Source organism: Dermacentor variabilis, chromosome 10, assembly GCF_050947875.1.
Source record: "Dermacentor variabilis isolate Ectoservices chromosome 10, ASM5094787v1, whole genome shotgun sequence".
NCBI classification, from domain to species: Eukaryota; Metazoa; Arthropoda; class Arachnida; order Ixodida; family Ixodidae; genus Dermacentor; species Dermacentor variabilis.
Genome location: NC_134577.1, coordinates 35,985,138 through 35,998,714, shown reverse-complemented (window position 1 = coordinate 35,998,714; position 13,577 = coordinate 35,985,138). Strand labels below are relative to the sequence as shown.

General features: G+C 47.7%; 1 protein-coding gene across 2 annotated transcripts in view; it reads left to right on the top strand.

The window, feature by feature from the left end:
- The window catches only part of LOC142560321 (uncharacterized), a 67,807-nt gene extending 56,911 nt beyond the window's left edge, over positions 1-10,896 (top strand). For both annotated transcript variants that reach the window (XM_075672319.1, XM_075672320.1), the window contains 7 exons: positions 2,040-2,163; positions 4,333-4,583; positions 5,295-5,417; positions 7,521-7,687; positions 8,154-8,299; positions 9,946-10,170; positions 10,728-10,896. In XM_075672319.1, the coding sequence (XP_075528434.1) occupies positions 2,040-2,163; positions 4,333-4,583; positions 5,295-5,417; positions 7,521-7,687; positions 8,154-8,299; positions 9,946-10,170; positions 10,728-10,867 (1,176 nt within the window). In that variant the 3' untranslated portion in view covers positions 10,868-10,896. The remainder of the gene's footprint in view (positions 1-2,039; positions 2,164-4,332; positions 4,584-5,294; positions 5,418-7,520; positions 7,688-8,153; positions 8,300-9,945; positions 10,171-10,727) is intronic.
- Positions 10,897-13,577: the final 2,681 nt, after the last annotated feature.

The window sequence follows — 13,577 nt, the reverse complement described above, 5'->3', positions numbered from 1 at the left end:
TTCGAATTGCATGTGAAAGTCCCCAAGGATCGTACCCGGGGTCTTTTTTCCTCAGTGACACTTTTCATCTAGTTGTAATATTTAAGAAGTAAATAATTAAGACTAATTACGTAATTAAGCGGAATGCAAAGTATGATCTGAGTATCTCCAAGCGACAGCAAACGACATTACCCTGCTTCTGTTCAGCTACGTGGCATTTACATATAGTCTGGTCACCCTGTATGTCGAGAAATGAAACCGCACATAGAGCTGCTCTTTCGCCATGCCCTCCTCCTCGCGCTCTCTTTCGCTCTCGCCGTCTTTCATCCCCCCGCTGCGCTCCGCGTTCGCTCTTTCATCCGTCGCTGTGCTCGTTCGCTCGGTTACGCCGACGGACGCCGCCGACGCTGAGGGACGCCGCCGCTCAACACAGGAACGGGTGCCTAACAACTGCGCTCTAAAAAGAAGAAACGCCAGGAGTACACTGCCTTCAATACTGGAGTGATATATATTATACCTTTATCATGTGACCGACGATATACAGAACAAACAGGCAGGTGTCTGAATGACAGGACAATTAAGAGAGCATGTAGTATCTTTGGAAGGAGTTCCCGCTGGGCATCTCGATTTTTCATCATCGCCATTGCATCGTACAATTTCGGGACATCAAGGTTTTAGAAAAAGAAAGTGAGTACAAGCTGACGGGCGAAAGTTTAGGAGCCATGGCCATTGACAAAAGTGGGCAATCATGCATCAGTACCCCATCGATACTACTAAGAGAAAAAGAAAAAGGCTGCTGTGCAAAAACGACCTTTGGCGCTAGGCGACGGATAATCGGCATGACAAAAGCAAAAAAAAAAAAAAAGCTTTGGCTCTCTCGTGCTGTAAAACGTGTGAGAAACAAATAATTAACATTCCGTTGATACCAGCGTGCGTCGTCGTTCCTTTCAGTACCTTCTGCTAGATACCATTTATCCTATGTGCAACCAACGAGCTCGGGTGACAACTACTTTGCAGTTATATGTCGAACTCGCACGTAATATCAAAACGGCTGTTTTCTCCCTAGAGTCCTTGCCTTGTGTCACTGGTTTTGGGAAGAAAGCTAAACGTCTTGGCAAATTTTGTGGGCCACCCTGATATCAATGCTCAACCAGTTGTAATTTTTTGGGTTTGAAGCAACGACACTTTATTGTACAGTTCTAGCGATAACATTAGCATGGCAAAGTCATTAAGCTGTGAGCGGACCCCAGCTGGCTCGGCTCTCTTTCAGAGGGGAAGGGCAGGTGTACTGAGTTTTTTGTGGGTGGATCTTGTATTGAATTTTTAGGTTGTCACCGACTATACCCTGCCTACCCCCCGCCCCTCCCACCTCCCGTATGTGCCGTGACTCGCGATATATTTCCTAATGTTCCAGAGCCAAGTCCATACTTATGTGCGTTCCCTTGCGAGTTACATATCTAGACCATCCTGTTAGCTTTAGTAGTGGGCAGGTTTCAAGCGCTTGGCGTAATCGCGCCAATTTCGAACTTGCCCTTGTTGCATTTGTTGCCGACTGAAAATGTTTGCTCTGAAAAACGTAGTTTGCGCTGGACGATATGGCGTAGGTACGCAAAAAAAAGAAAGAAAGACAAAGAGCACGTGTCTCTCAATCTTTTTTGTCCTCGGTGTGCTAGTTTTTTTTTTTTCTGTGTTTCTTTTTATACGCCGTGGTAGCGCATTGGATATGGCGTGGCGCCGCTGAGCTCGAGGTTACGGGTTCGATTCTCGATCCCGGCGGCCGCATTTCGATGGAGACGAAAGGCAAAAACGCTCTTGTACATAAATTTAAAAATTCACGTTAAAAAATCCCAGGTGATCATAATAATCCTCAGTCCTCCACTACGGCGTGCCTCATAATCTGATCGTTGTTTTGGCACGTAAGACCCCAGAATGTACTGTAACATCTTTCTTTCTTTCTTTCTTTCTTTCTTTCTTTCTTTCTTTCTTTCTTTCCTCGTTTACGATCATTATGTTGCCATATTAGGACTCTTCTTCTGCGTTTCGAAAAAATCTCGTTTCAGGCCTGCGACGTGTCGCAGCAATGCGGCATCTTCTGCAACGACTCTCTGGAAACCGTGCCTTCGGGGAACCAGAGCGAAAGCCTCACGATGGCCTTCAAGAGGTCCGCGATGCAGTACCGCCAAGGTACGACGTCATTATTCGCTCGCCTTCCGGCTGCCAGAAATTCGCTTTCGAATGCGTTCATTTTTACGGTCGCCGTACTCTAACTTGTACCCGAGTGCTATACGGGGCAATGCCAGACGTATGCGCCTCTTCTGTACGCGCTGTAATGTCTGTTATTGGACAAGTATCGGCACGTAATTGTACTGCTCAAGTATGTATGGTCTAAGTTCATGAATCCAAAAACTCTTCTGTCCTTCCTGTTGCCATGTCTTTTGAATTATTATGACTGTCAATTTTGCAAACGCGACACCACAGCATGATTACGTGGAAATTATTCAGCATGATGTTATCATATCAGTTATTTTGGTACTTTTGTTTTGGTGCAATCGTCTGTATTCTCTTTTTGCCTTTGTGCTGCTATCAACCCATAGGCTGCGGGCTCGTCAAGCTCCTCTATCCGCCGCTCCTCGATTTGTTGAAATTGATTGATTGATTGATTGATTGATTGATTGATTGATTGATTGATTGATTGATTGATTGATTGATTGATTGATTGATTGATTGATTGATTGATTGATTGGGTAATGTCCACAAGCTCCTTACCAATCCGGTGGATTATTGCCCAGTAATGTCCAGTACCCATAGCAGCCATGCTACATTCCTTCGAAGTAGTGATGAACAGAATACATACCCCTCCTATGACTATAGCGATGAAGTTAGAAGGCCCTTGCAAGACATGAACTACTAGAAAGTGGCACGAGAAGATTGAATAACAGTCGATTTAAGCAAAGATGGAAGAGATATCATGCTTGAAAAGCTTGCGGCACTTTACCATGCTATGACTCGCGACTTGAAGTGTATCAGGGAGCTGGAAGAATGCCTGCATTAGCTTGTTTTCAGTATTGTATAAAATATTCACAAAGATAATTTCCAATAAAATCAAGGCAATACTTGACTTCAACCAACAAGGAAAACAGGCTGGCCACAGGAAGGGATGGATCACATCCAATTGAGAACTCTGCAGAGTACAATCAACCCCTCTATGTCGCTTTCAAAGATTATGAAAAAGCATTTGATTCAGTAGAGATATCAGCAGTCATAGAGGCATTGTGTAAGCAAGAAGTACAGGAGGCGTACGTGAATATCTTGGGAAATATCTACGAGAATTCCACAGCTTCCTTGGTTCTCCATAAGGAAAGAAGAAAGTTACCTATCAAGAAAAGGGCCAGGCACTGCTATTCACTGCATGCTTAAGAGTGCTCAAATTATTAGAGACGGAAGGCTTAGGAGTGAAGATAAACAGCGAATATCTCAGCAACCTTCGGTTTGCAGATGACGTCTTGTCCAGTAACACTGGGGATGAACTACAAGAAATGATTGAGGGGCTTAATCGAGAAAGTGTAAGAGTGGGATTGAAGAATAATATGCAGAGGACAACAATGATGTTCAATAGCCTGGCAAGGGAACAAGAATTCAGGATCGCCAGTCAGCCTCTGGAGTCTGTACAGAAGTACTTTTTATCTAAGTCAATTACTCACATGGGACCCTGATTATGAGAAGGAAATTTACAGAAGAATAAAAATGGGTTGGAGTGCATATGGTAGGCATTGCCAGATCCTGACTGGAAACCTACCACTTTCGTTGAAAAGTGTATAATCGTTGCATTCTGCCGTTGCTAACGTATGGGCCAGAAACTTGGAGATTGAGTTAATTTAGCTTGGAACAAGTTGAAGACCACGCAAAGAGCGATGGAATAAAAAATGTTTGGCGTAACGTTAAGAAACACGAAGAGAGCGACGTGGATCAGAGAGAAAACAGGTATAGCCGATGTTCTTGTCAACATTAAGAGAAAGAAATGGAGCTGGGCAGACGATGTAATGCATAGGGTAGATAGCCAGTACAGCCGAGGGAAGCACCGTCGAGGACGGCAGAAAACTAGGTGGTGTGATGAAATTAGGATATCTCCAGGCGCACGTCACACTCAGTAAGCGCGATACAAAGGTAACTGGAGATCGTATGGGGAGGCCTTCGTTCTGCAGTGGACATAAAAATAGGCTGATGATGATGACGACGAATGTCCAGTAATTTCCGCGCTTGCTGTCCAGTAATGTCCAGCAAGCGCGTATGTTCACCTTCTGGGTAATTCTGTTCATCACACTGGACGAGTAATGCGCCGGTCGCGCAAACCAGGGAACAAGCTGGCGAGCGTGGTGACGCTGGTGTCGGCGCTGTCGGAGGACGACACGGAGGCACCGGGTCGAGTGCTGGACCAGCTGCTGGGCGCCACCTTCCAGAGCACCAACGCCCAGAGGCTGGAGCCGGGCGACGTGCGGGCGCTCTACCAGGCCTGTCGCGTCATGATGGCCCGAGGGAACGTCGACCTGGTCTCCGGCGCCCTCGAGGCCACCTCGGTCATCTCCGAGATGGCCCTCAAGAAAAAGGCACGTGTATCATCAGTGCGCCGCTTGATGCACAAACGAATCACACGCGCGTGCGCGCGGTGAAAACAAAGGAAGTGATGGGAACTCCTTTGCGCGGAAGCGCAGGCTTGCTCCATATTTAAAACCATCTAGTCAGTTAAAGGGCACCTGTCATCTCAACGGCTAACTCGGGCTGCTTTTCGAGGCCTGCAGAGGCCGACGAAAAATCGTGTCGTACGTTCCTTCAGGAATTCAATTTTAAGATAAGTGCGCGCGAGGCATGATTCGTGACCTGGAGTGAAGCTACCTCCTGCTTCTCGTTCGTAACATCGGCATGTGAGCAGCAGCGCTGCAGTGCCCACATCTTAGGAACCTGTCTCAGGAGAACTTGTGCGAAACCGTATACAACCTCAAATACAGGACGATCATACTTCTCGTGACGTGAAAAAGTAACGTCTTGACGTCAGTTCAAGGGGGATATGCTTCTCTTGACGTCAGTTGTGCCGTGGCAGGATTCTCATTGCCATTCATGAGCAGCATGTGTTCAAAGTACTTGCTGGCATAAAAGTTTAGGTAACAGCGTAATCTTCACATATCCTACATTCGTTATTTCTCATATATCTTTTTATCGGGGATGTCGTGCGACGTAAGGACTCTTACATATCACTGTAGTTGAGCGCGAGTCTAAAGCTGTTTCCACTCTATAGCGCTCCTTTTTCTTGGCCCATCTAGATTCCCGTCGGTTTCGACACGCTCGAGGCCGTGTACCTATGGACGCGAAACGTAAGCGCCCGTTACCCGGACAACGACCAAGTTCGCAGGAACGTCGACAATGCCCAGAGGAGAATCGAGGAGGTATAGTATAGTTTAATTTTTCTCATGCGTCGTACGATCCATGAGGATGTGATACATGCATGCACGCCTACGTACACTTAAGCGAGAGAGACAAAGAGGGAGATTTAATGAGACCTGAAAAAGAGATGTCGGCCGGATGAGCGTGCCTCTGGCCAGCTGCTTCTACACTAGGATAATAGTGAAGGAGTAGACAGAACGAAGACGTGGATTGTCGAATGCACTTAATTTAGCAATCATTCGTATAAACTAGTAATTTTCACGCAACCGATAATCTGAACTGATCAGCAGTGAGTCAATAGAGGAAGCCTCAGCCTCGGCGAGGGAACGTTTCGATAAGGGTACTTGCTTTTGTAAGGCCTGTCGATTACTCTCATTCGTCACGCTGATGACGACTGATCGTCTTGTCGAAACATTGGCATCAGGCTTAGGGCTATTGTTCACAAACTCTGGACCATATTAAGTCTCGATGAGGGACTTGTTTACATCGAAGTCTTTTGAACACCTATTTTCATTTTTCACCGTATCGAGAACAAATCTCGTCGAAGCTCTGACTGCACGTTGCTCTTACCGCACTGTTGACCACTTCGTGTTTCAATCTTACCGTGACTTCTTCAACTTGTTTGATAACCTAAACTTATGAGACAAAAATAATTATTGCCTAAGGAATAGACATTATAGAAATCTAAGGACCACGTAACGAGTGGTTGACTAGATAATAGTGGTGTGCGAATATTGAAATTTTCGAATACGAATCGAATACGAATAAGGCGAAAAACTGTCTTCGAATATGGAATCGAATATCGAATATGTGTATTGTGTTAAAATATTGCAAAGCGAGGTAACAATAGATTTATTATCCTTTTAAAAATAATATTGCATGTTACAAGGCTGCTTCAGGTTAAAGAGGCACTCATTATACATAATGGACTCAGGCAATGCTCTCAGTCAGGTAAAACGCTTGTTATAAATTTTCGTGATGAAAATGAACTGCTCAATATGGCCAGAAAGTAAACGCTCTCTGTGCAATGCTCTCAGTCAGGTAAAACGCCTGTTACAAATTGTTGTGATGAAAATTAACTGCTCAATATTGCCAGAAAGTAAACGCTCTCTATGCACTGTCACATTTTCACCGGTAGAAAATACTCTTTCACTAGGAACTGAGGTGGCAGGGATCGCCAAGTACTTCTGGGCGAGTGCACTTAAAAGCGGGTACCTGAAGCGGCCAATGGACTGCCACCACTCAGAAGGATTCATGCCCCTTTCCAGAAGAGGCTTTTCCGCGTAGTCTGTAACTTCCTTCTCGGGGGCAGATGCCAAATGTGTCTTCGCTTTGTTCATCACTAGATCGTCAAAAGCATTGCGTACACTCGATACCACCAGTAGACACGAAGTCGACGCTGGCACGGCAGTGTCCGCACTGTGTTGCATGACAGCTCCTGGAGCTCCCTTGTCACAAGGTTTTTCAGCCAGATCATCTGACCAGATGTCTGAGGAACTGTGGCCTTAAAGTGCGGATCACGAAACATACCAAGGCTGGCCACTCCATCAAATTCGCACTGCGCACAACTAGTCTTGATACATTTTGCAATAATGTTATCAAACCCTGAGTTGCATTTGCAAACTTCAATGCAATGGAGCATTCCGAAAATGATTGGAATTTTAAAGCTTGGTGAAAAAGAAACCGAAACTTATCATGTCTCATGGGCCTGAAGCAGATAGACTGAAACCGAGCATACAGATAATGAGCGGATCATGCGAAGTTCTAAGTTAATAAACATGTTCTTAGGAGAATGTGGAGCAAGCATGCAATTCGTTAATTGCTCAATTATTCGCAGTCTGTCCGAATATTCACCGTGTCCACCGTTATTCGGCCGTCCTCGAATATTCGGGAATTTCCGAATATGGCATTTCTCGAATCGAATACGCTTCGAATAAGGAAAATATTCGATTCGTATTCGAAATTTCGAATATTCGCACACCCCTACTAGATAGACAATGATAGGCGTTAACTGGTAAGGGGCAGGAATACGTTCGTGTGCAAAACCGCTAGATCAGGCGCAACATTGTGACCACTCTTCAATCTACCAACACACTCGGTGCCAGGTGACAGCTTCCAGGCTGCCCAAGGGCCAGCAGGTCCGATTTGTGGCTGACCAGGTGACGCACATCCACCACCGGTTCCTCAGTCGAGACCAGGTGACCATTCCTAGCCTCAGCAGGCCCGGAGCCACAGACGTCGCCATAAGCTTCGACAAGGCCCTATGGGAAAGGTGAGGGCAGGGCTCTCCACAAATGGCGCCGTTGCTCCGCAAGACAGGTGCATATAGCTGCAGGCTTCACGAAGGTGATCGCCCGAGCACCGGTTAACTGAACTTTTCGTTTGTTTGCTGACGGCGATGAATGCACGCTGAATTAGCTGTATACGACGTGGTGACGTGTTTAAATCAGGAAGCATGTGATCTGGCAATGCTGAGAGGATACGTAAACATTACGTGCAACTCTTTTTGGCATGCATATCTCCACGTCGTATGTGCGACGTCTTATACTACTTCGTCACGCGAGACACTTTCGATTGTCATCAGTCGTGATCGGAATCAAATTTTTCTTTTTCTATCGGTTCCCTTGGGAAGCTTGTGCAAAGGAGCCAATCGCAATGGAGAAGTTTGATCCCGATCTGGCGCGACCCCGATCGAAATTGCCAGATGTGACACCGGATGTTCCCATCTCACATATCAGGTTCCAGATCTGGAAGTGTGGTTCCCGGATGTGCCAAGGTGTGGTGCTCGTGATCACGGTGCACCAGACCAATCCTTTCGTGGGCAGCGACGTGGGTACCCGGATGACTCCCGTCGTTTCGGTCACCTTCCGAACACCAGACACCGGTGAGCGCGTTTGACGGTGTTGTAGTCGGCTGTTGGCCGAGTTGGTTGGCATTCGTTTTTCCTGCAGCGCAAAAGGGACGGTATTTCACGAGATGTATGTTAATAACGTCCTTGCGTAAAAACGACCTCGTGAGTACGGGTCCTGGTTTTGGCCGCCAAGTAACATTTTTCAGCAGCACTGAAATTCCTATTAAGGAAACCAAAAGCAGAACGCCGACGAAAGTGGTGCGGTTAAATGGAGTTGAGGCTTCCGTGTGAAATCCGAAACGTCTTTTTTTTTTCTTTTAGCCGGGCTGTGGTCGCCGTTAGGCTTTCTTTCCCTGATGCGAATTTGCCTTCCCACCAGGCGAAATGTCGTCCAGTTATTGATTTCATACCACTAGTTAGCCATGCCAGAAATACTAGTGTTAACATAACGTGAGCCGATGGAAAGGCCTAAGAAATGGAAGTAGTTGGTGGACTGTGTCATTGCTCATAAACTCCGCAATCATTCCCGAGATTTAGTAGCGCTCTTGCGCAGGCCTGTGCATTTACAATCAGGAATACAGAGCTGCCAACCGGAACGGAAGTTACTCCAGAATCATTCAGGAAATTTTTGAATTCCGGGATGGAATGGCCGTTCATTCTACAGAAGTAAAGAGGGAATGGAATCGAAACTATTTTAGTCCGACTGGAATTAGAATGTGATGGCTTCGATTCCACGGATGTTCCATTCCTTTACTTTTCTGCTGGAGGCGCCACATAGGCACACGGGTTTGCTGATCCCTTTAGGCATTCCTGTCATGCCGTGTAGAACAAGAAAAACACGTTATCAAGGCTGTTGTAGTATTCTGCAAACGCCTCCCTACTCCCCGCACCTGCCAGGCGCTTAAATCACCCAGCATAAGCAAAACCCTCAGGTGGCCAGCAGCTTCAGGGGTATGGAGTTTTTCACACGGTGTAGCTCATTGCTGGAATTGATGGAATGGAATGACAATACGCGGCCATTGCTATAGCTGCAATGAACATTGGCTCGGTCTTTCAATTGCGCGAAACTGAACGCATTTGTGCAACTACCTCATTCCCCGGTATGAATATTGAAATGAAATTACAGCCCAACGGCGCGACATTGCTCGCGATGATCGACTGTCGATCGCCGAGAAATCCACGTGAATCGTTAATCGACTACGTCAGAGGCAACGACGACAAAGCTCGCTGTCTTCAGCGGCCGTTACTTTGTTTAGACAGTTAGATATACGTAGGGTTTAATGCCCTAAAGCAACGCTAGGTCTATCAGAGGCGCCGCGGAGGAGGGCTCCAGATTAATTTTGTCCACCTGGGGATTCTTTAACGTGCACCTAAATCCAAGTAGACGAGCTTCCTTTTCTTTTTTCATATTTCTTTTTGCATTTCGCCTCCATCGCAATGCGGACGCCGCACAATGGAAATCGTGCCCGCGACCTCGTGGGCTCAGCAGCGGAAGGATGTAGCCACTGCGCCACCGCGATGAACTGTTGAACGGTTTCGTCAGTGTGGAAAGTCATATATATGCTTCAGCACCATACATCCCGCATCTTCCCGTGTATTGGCGACGAGGCGTCTATTTTACTAACCGACACTCTTCCGATCCTATATATATACCCGATTCCACTTCCCACTGGCCCCAGGCGAGGCGGTGCGGGGCATCTCGCTGCGCGACTCGCTGAGCCTGCAGATGCGCCAGACGGGCAATGAGTCCCGCGTGCACGGCATGGTGCTGCGCTGCTTCCGCTGGCACGAGCGGGACGAGGAGTGGACCCAGAGGGACATGACGGAGCTCGGGATCAAGCAGCGGCAGGTCACCTGCCTCGCCTCTTCCACCGGCTCCTTCACCGTCTTCGAGGTCGAGGACGGTACGACCGCGTTTGGACTTCTGCGCGATATGTGGAAACTGCGTGCGCCGAAGAACCGCGTAGTCGTTGACCTTCGCCATCGCCGCCACCCTTCATTATCGTCGTCGTCTGCTCTGTTAGGTCTACTGCAAGGGCAAAGTTTGTCCCGAATCTCGTTAACATTACCCCTTTCCTGCACTGACGATGTCAGCCGAGTCCTTTATTGTGAATAATACAGGCGCAATGTCAAAAGACAAAAAGTCAGTTCCGATCTACAGATTAACGAGAGGCCGACACTCCATTTAACATTAAGTGAAAAAAGGTTGAATTAGGCACGTCGTATAATGCGTGTAAACGGTGGTCCTTTAGAGTGGCAGAATAGATGACAAGGGAAAGGAACCGCATTCGAGGGCAGCAGTAAATCATGTGACTTGAACGGGTTAGTATATATGCTGGCACATACGATGGTGTCAGGTGGCGCAAGACAGAGGTCATTGGAGATCGCTAAGGCAGGACAGTGCTGATTGTGCTGGCTATGATGACGGTTGTGATGTTTTCTTTATTTCTGCGCGGCCCAGGCCTGAGCACGGCGGCCATCGCGGGAATCGTGGTTGCCTGCCTCATGAGCGTGTTCATCATCGCCGCCGTCATGATGTTCATGATGCACAAGAAGCAGCACACCGGCTCCGCCAAAGTGGCTGACCAGGGACCTCGTTGAAGCAATAAAACACAGCCATGCCTTTCTTCTTCACATCGTTTAACGGTATAGCTATGGCGTGAAAAAGATTAAGGCGTGCGGCAGAAGCATGTCTGCCTCCTCAAAAAAAAAAGAAAAAATGGCGCCATGAGTTTCTTAAAAATGCACACTGACGTCTCTGGAATAACAGAATTGGTATGGCAGCAGTGCTGATTGCATTCTCCTCAACTCTCGAAGGGGGTTTGTGTAAGAAAAATATTTGAAGTAACCTCGGAGTACCCTGCTTTTCGATGTGAACTGAAACTGGGCGAATGAGACAGGCACAGTTTTTGGAAGTAGCGGTGAGACCTCGTTAGCATCTGCTTCTCGTCCCTTAGGGCGGAAACGAGCCCTATACACATTGCTGATCTTAGGTTCAAGCTTGCACATTCAACTGCGGACGACAAGCAATGTGCAAATGCAGCGTGAAATTGTGTTTATATGTGCAATGCTGCACTACATTCGCGACGAGTGCGTCGTAAAGGGACAACGCCAAAGAAAAAATAAATCTAGAAGCCATATATCTATGATTGTCAATGAAGCGAATAGCCGAACGCGCTTAGGACGCTATTTGCTTTGTGGAACGATGCGCTTCATGGTGCATATTTGTCGCAGTGGCGTTTCTTGTTTCATTGCGGAATTCCGTGGAGAACAGAATCATTTAGCCTGCACATTTGCAGCGGTAGTTGAGCTGCATGGTATAATCATAAGCCAAGTTGTCATTTGTGTTATCTCCAGCGGCGCCGCCGTGGTAGGCGACTGCCATCCTCCTTTTCTGCAGACGCCAGCAACTCCGTTGCGCGATAGAACGTGCCCTTTGTAACGGCTGTTTGCAACGTACGAAAGGGGCTAAGAAAACAATTCGTTTGAAGAACTCGCACTTTGCATAAAACTGTGACTGAAATAACCTCCAATAGCCCTCAAGTTGAGGTGTTCTGCACGCGGTGCTGCTTCAGATGCACGTTTTAAAACGTGCATCTGAAGTTCTAAATCTGAAGTTCTAAATTTAGCACTTGCGCTATCAAGGCGCAGCTGCTACGCACCTTGCTGTAACATCTGTTTGTTTGCTATGGTGCTGTCTTGTGGCGACATCTGCCATACAGTCGGCTAACAGTGGTGCTGCCTCCGCGGTTTTGACGCACCTATTTGCGTTCCTTTCCGCATTCACTATTCTTTTTTTTTTTTAGAGCGCAGCTTTTGAAGACCCGTTCCTACGACGAGCTTCGGCGGCGGTGGCGGCGGCTTAACCAGCGAACGAGCACAAGATCGAAAAACAAAAGAGCGAACGCGGAACGTCAGATGAAAGACGCGAGCCGCGAACGGCGGAGACCAATGAGAGCGGCCCTTCCGGTGACGTGCGCGTGCGAAACTGGTTTCATGCGGACCCACGAGACCGCTCGATGCATAGTCGTATGTGGTCTCAGCCGCACCACTTGTTTCGTACTATCGTCTGCTCGCGTCAGCTGTCGCTCGCGCTTGTTTGGTTTGCTTGGTTTAGTCTCTTTCGCGTTTGTTTCGATTGTCATGGTTTGCGATTGTTTTGTAATCTGATTGTATGCGCGACGCGAATTGTGTCGCGCATACGCCAAGCGGCGCCAGCGATTACACTGGAACCTTCAACAAGTCGTGTATAAGAGCGGACACGCTTGACCCGCAGATCAGATTTTCGACGATTGTCTACTCTGCTACATGTCTGTCAAATTCTTTGCCTCAATATATCGCCAAATGACAACACGAATAGAGCTGCCCTCAAATTTCGCATTAGAGAGTATCGTAATCGTCGGGGATTTTTTTTTTATTGCGTTATAAGACATGACGCACAAGAGGCTTCAGAAACGACACGGATCGCTGTCTAACCTAATCTTGCGCCTCGATCTGCACCTTTATCAACAGGCTTGACGGCATTATTAGATGTCCGATTCCGATCTTGCACTTCGGCACTCCTAGCACAGCTGCTCTTTTTTCTCCGCGCATTTAAACTGAGAAACAAAATAACAAAACTCCAAGCAGATTTCCCAGCCGAACACGCACGCTACGTGATTATGAGTTTCACCGCGGTTTGATTCCATCACACCGGCGACTTGAGGAGGTCGCGCGGCCGTTTGCGACTGGCGACCGAAAAGCTACTGAAGGTGACCATGCTCGCACACCGGCAAGTTCGGGCGAGCGCGACCAGCATGCTATTCGCAATCTCGGAGATTACATCGTTCTCCGCGAGAACTCTATAGGGATCTGCGCAGTTCGCGCGAGGAGGAGGAAGTAAACTTTATTGCCCTAGAAAGAGTAATTCAGCGGTCGGGCCGGATGTCTTCATCTTCTGTTGGTTGATGCCGATCTCCGGCTTGCATGGTTGGCGCCCCTATTCCAGGGCACCACTGAGCGTGGCTGCTCGTCGGGCATGATCCACCAGCCTCCGTTGGAGGCTAGGGTCGCCGCTGGAGAGCACGCTCTCCCACTGCTCCGCACTCAGATTTTCTATTTTGTGGAATGCCTTATTCGTATTGCACCCCCATGTGAACTTCGCTGGTTCCGCGTTCAGACAACAGCCATGGATTTTGACTCGAGCGAAGAGGAAGACGTCGTCACTGTGCTGATGTGGTCTGCTTCGGACGTCTCGCTATGTCCCCTCTATGTTCTTTTTGCAGTGTACCTGAAACTATTGAACATTATTTTCTCTCGGGCCACCGCCTTC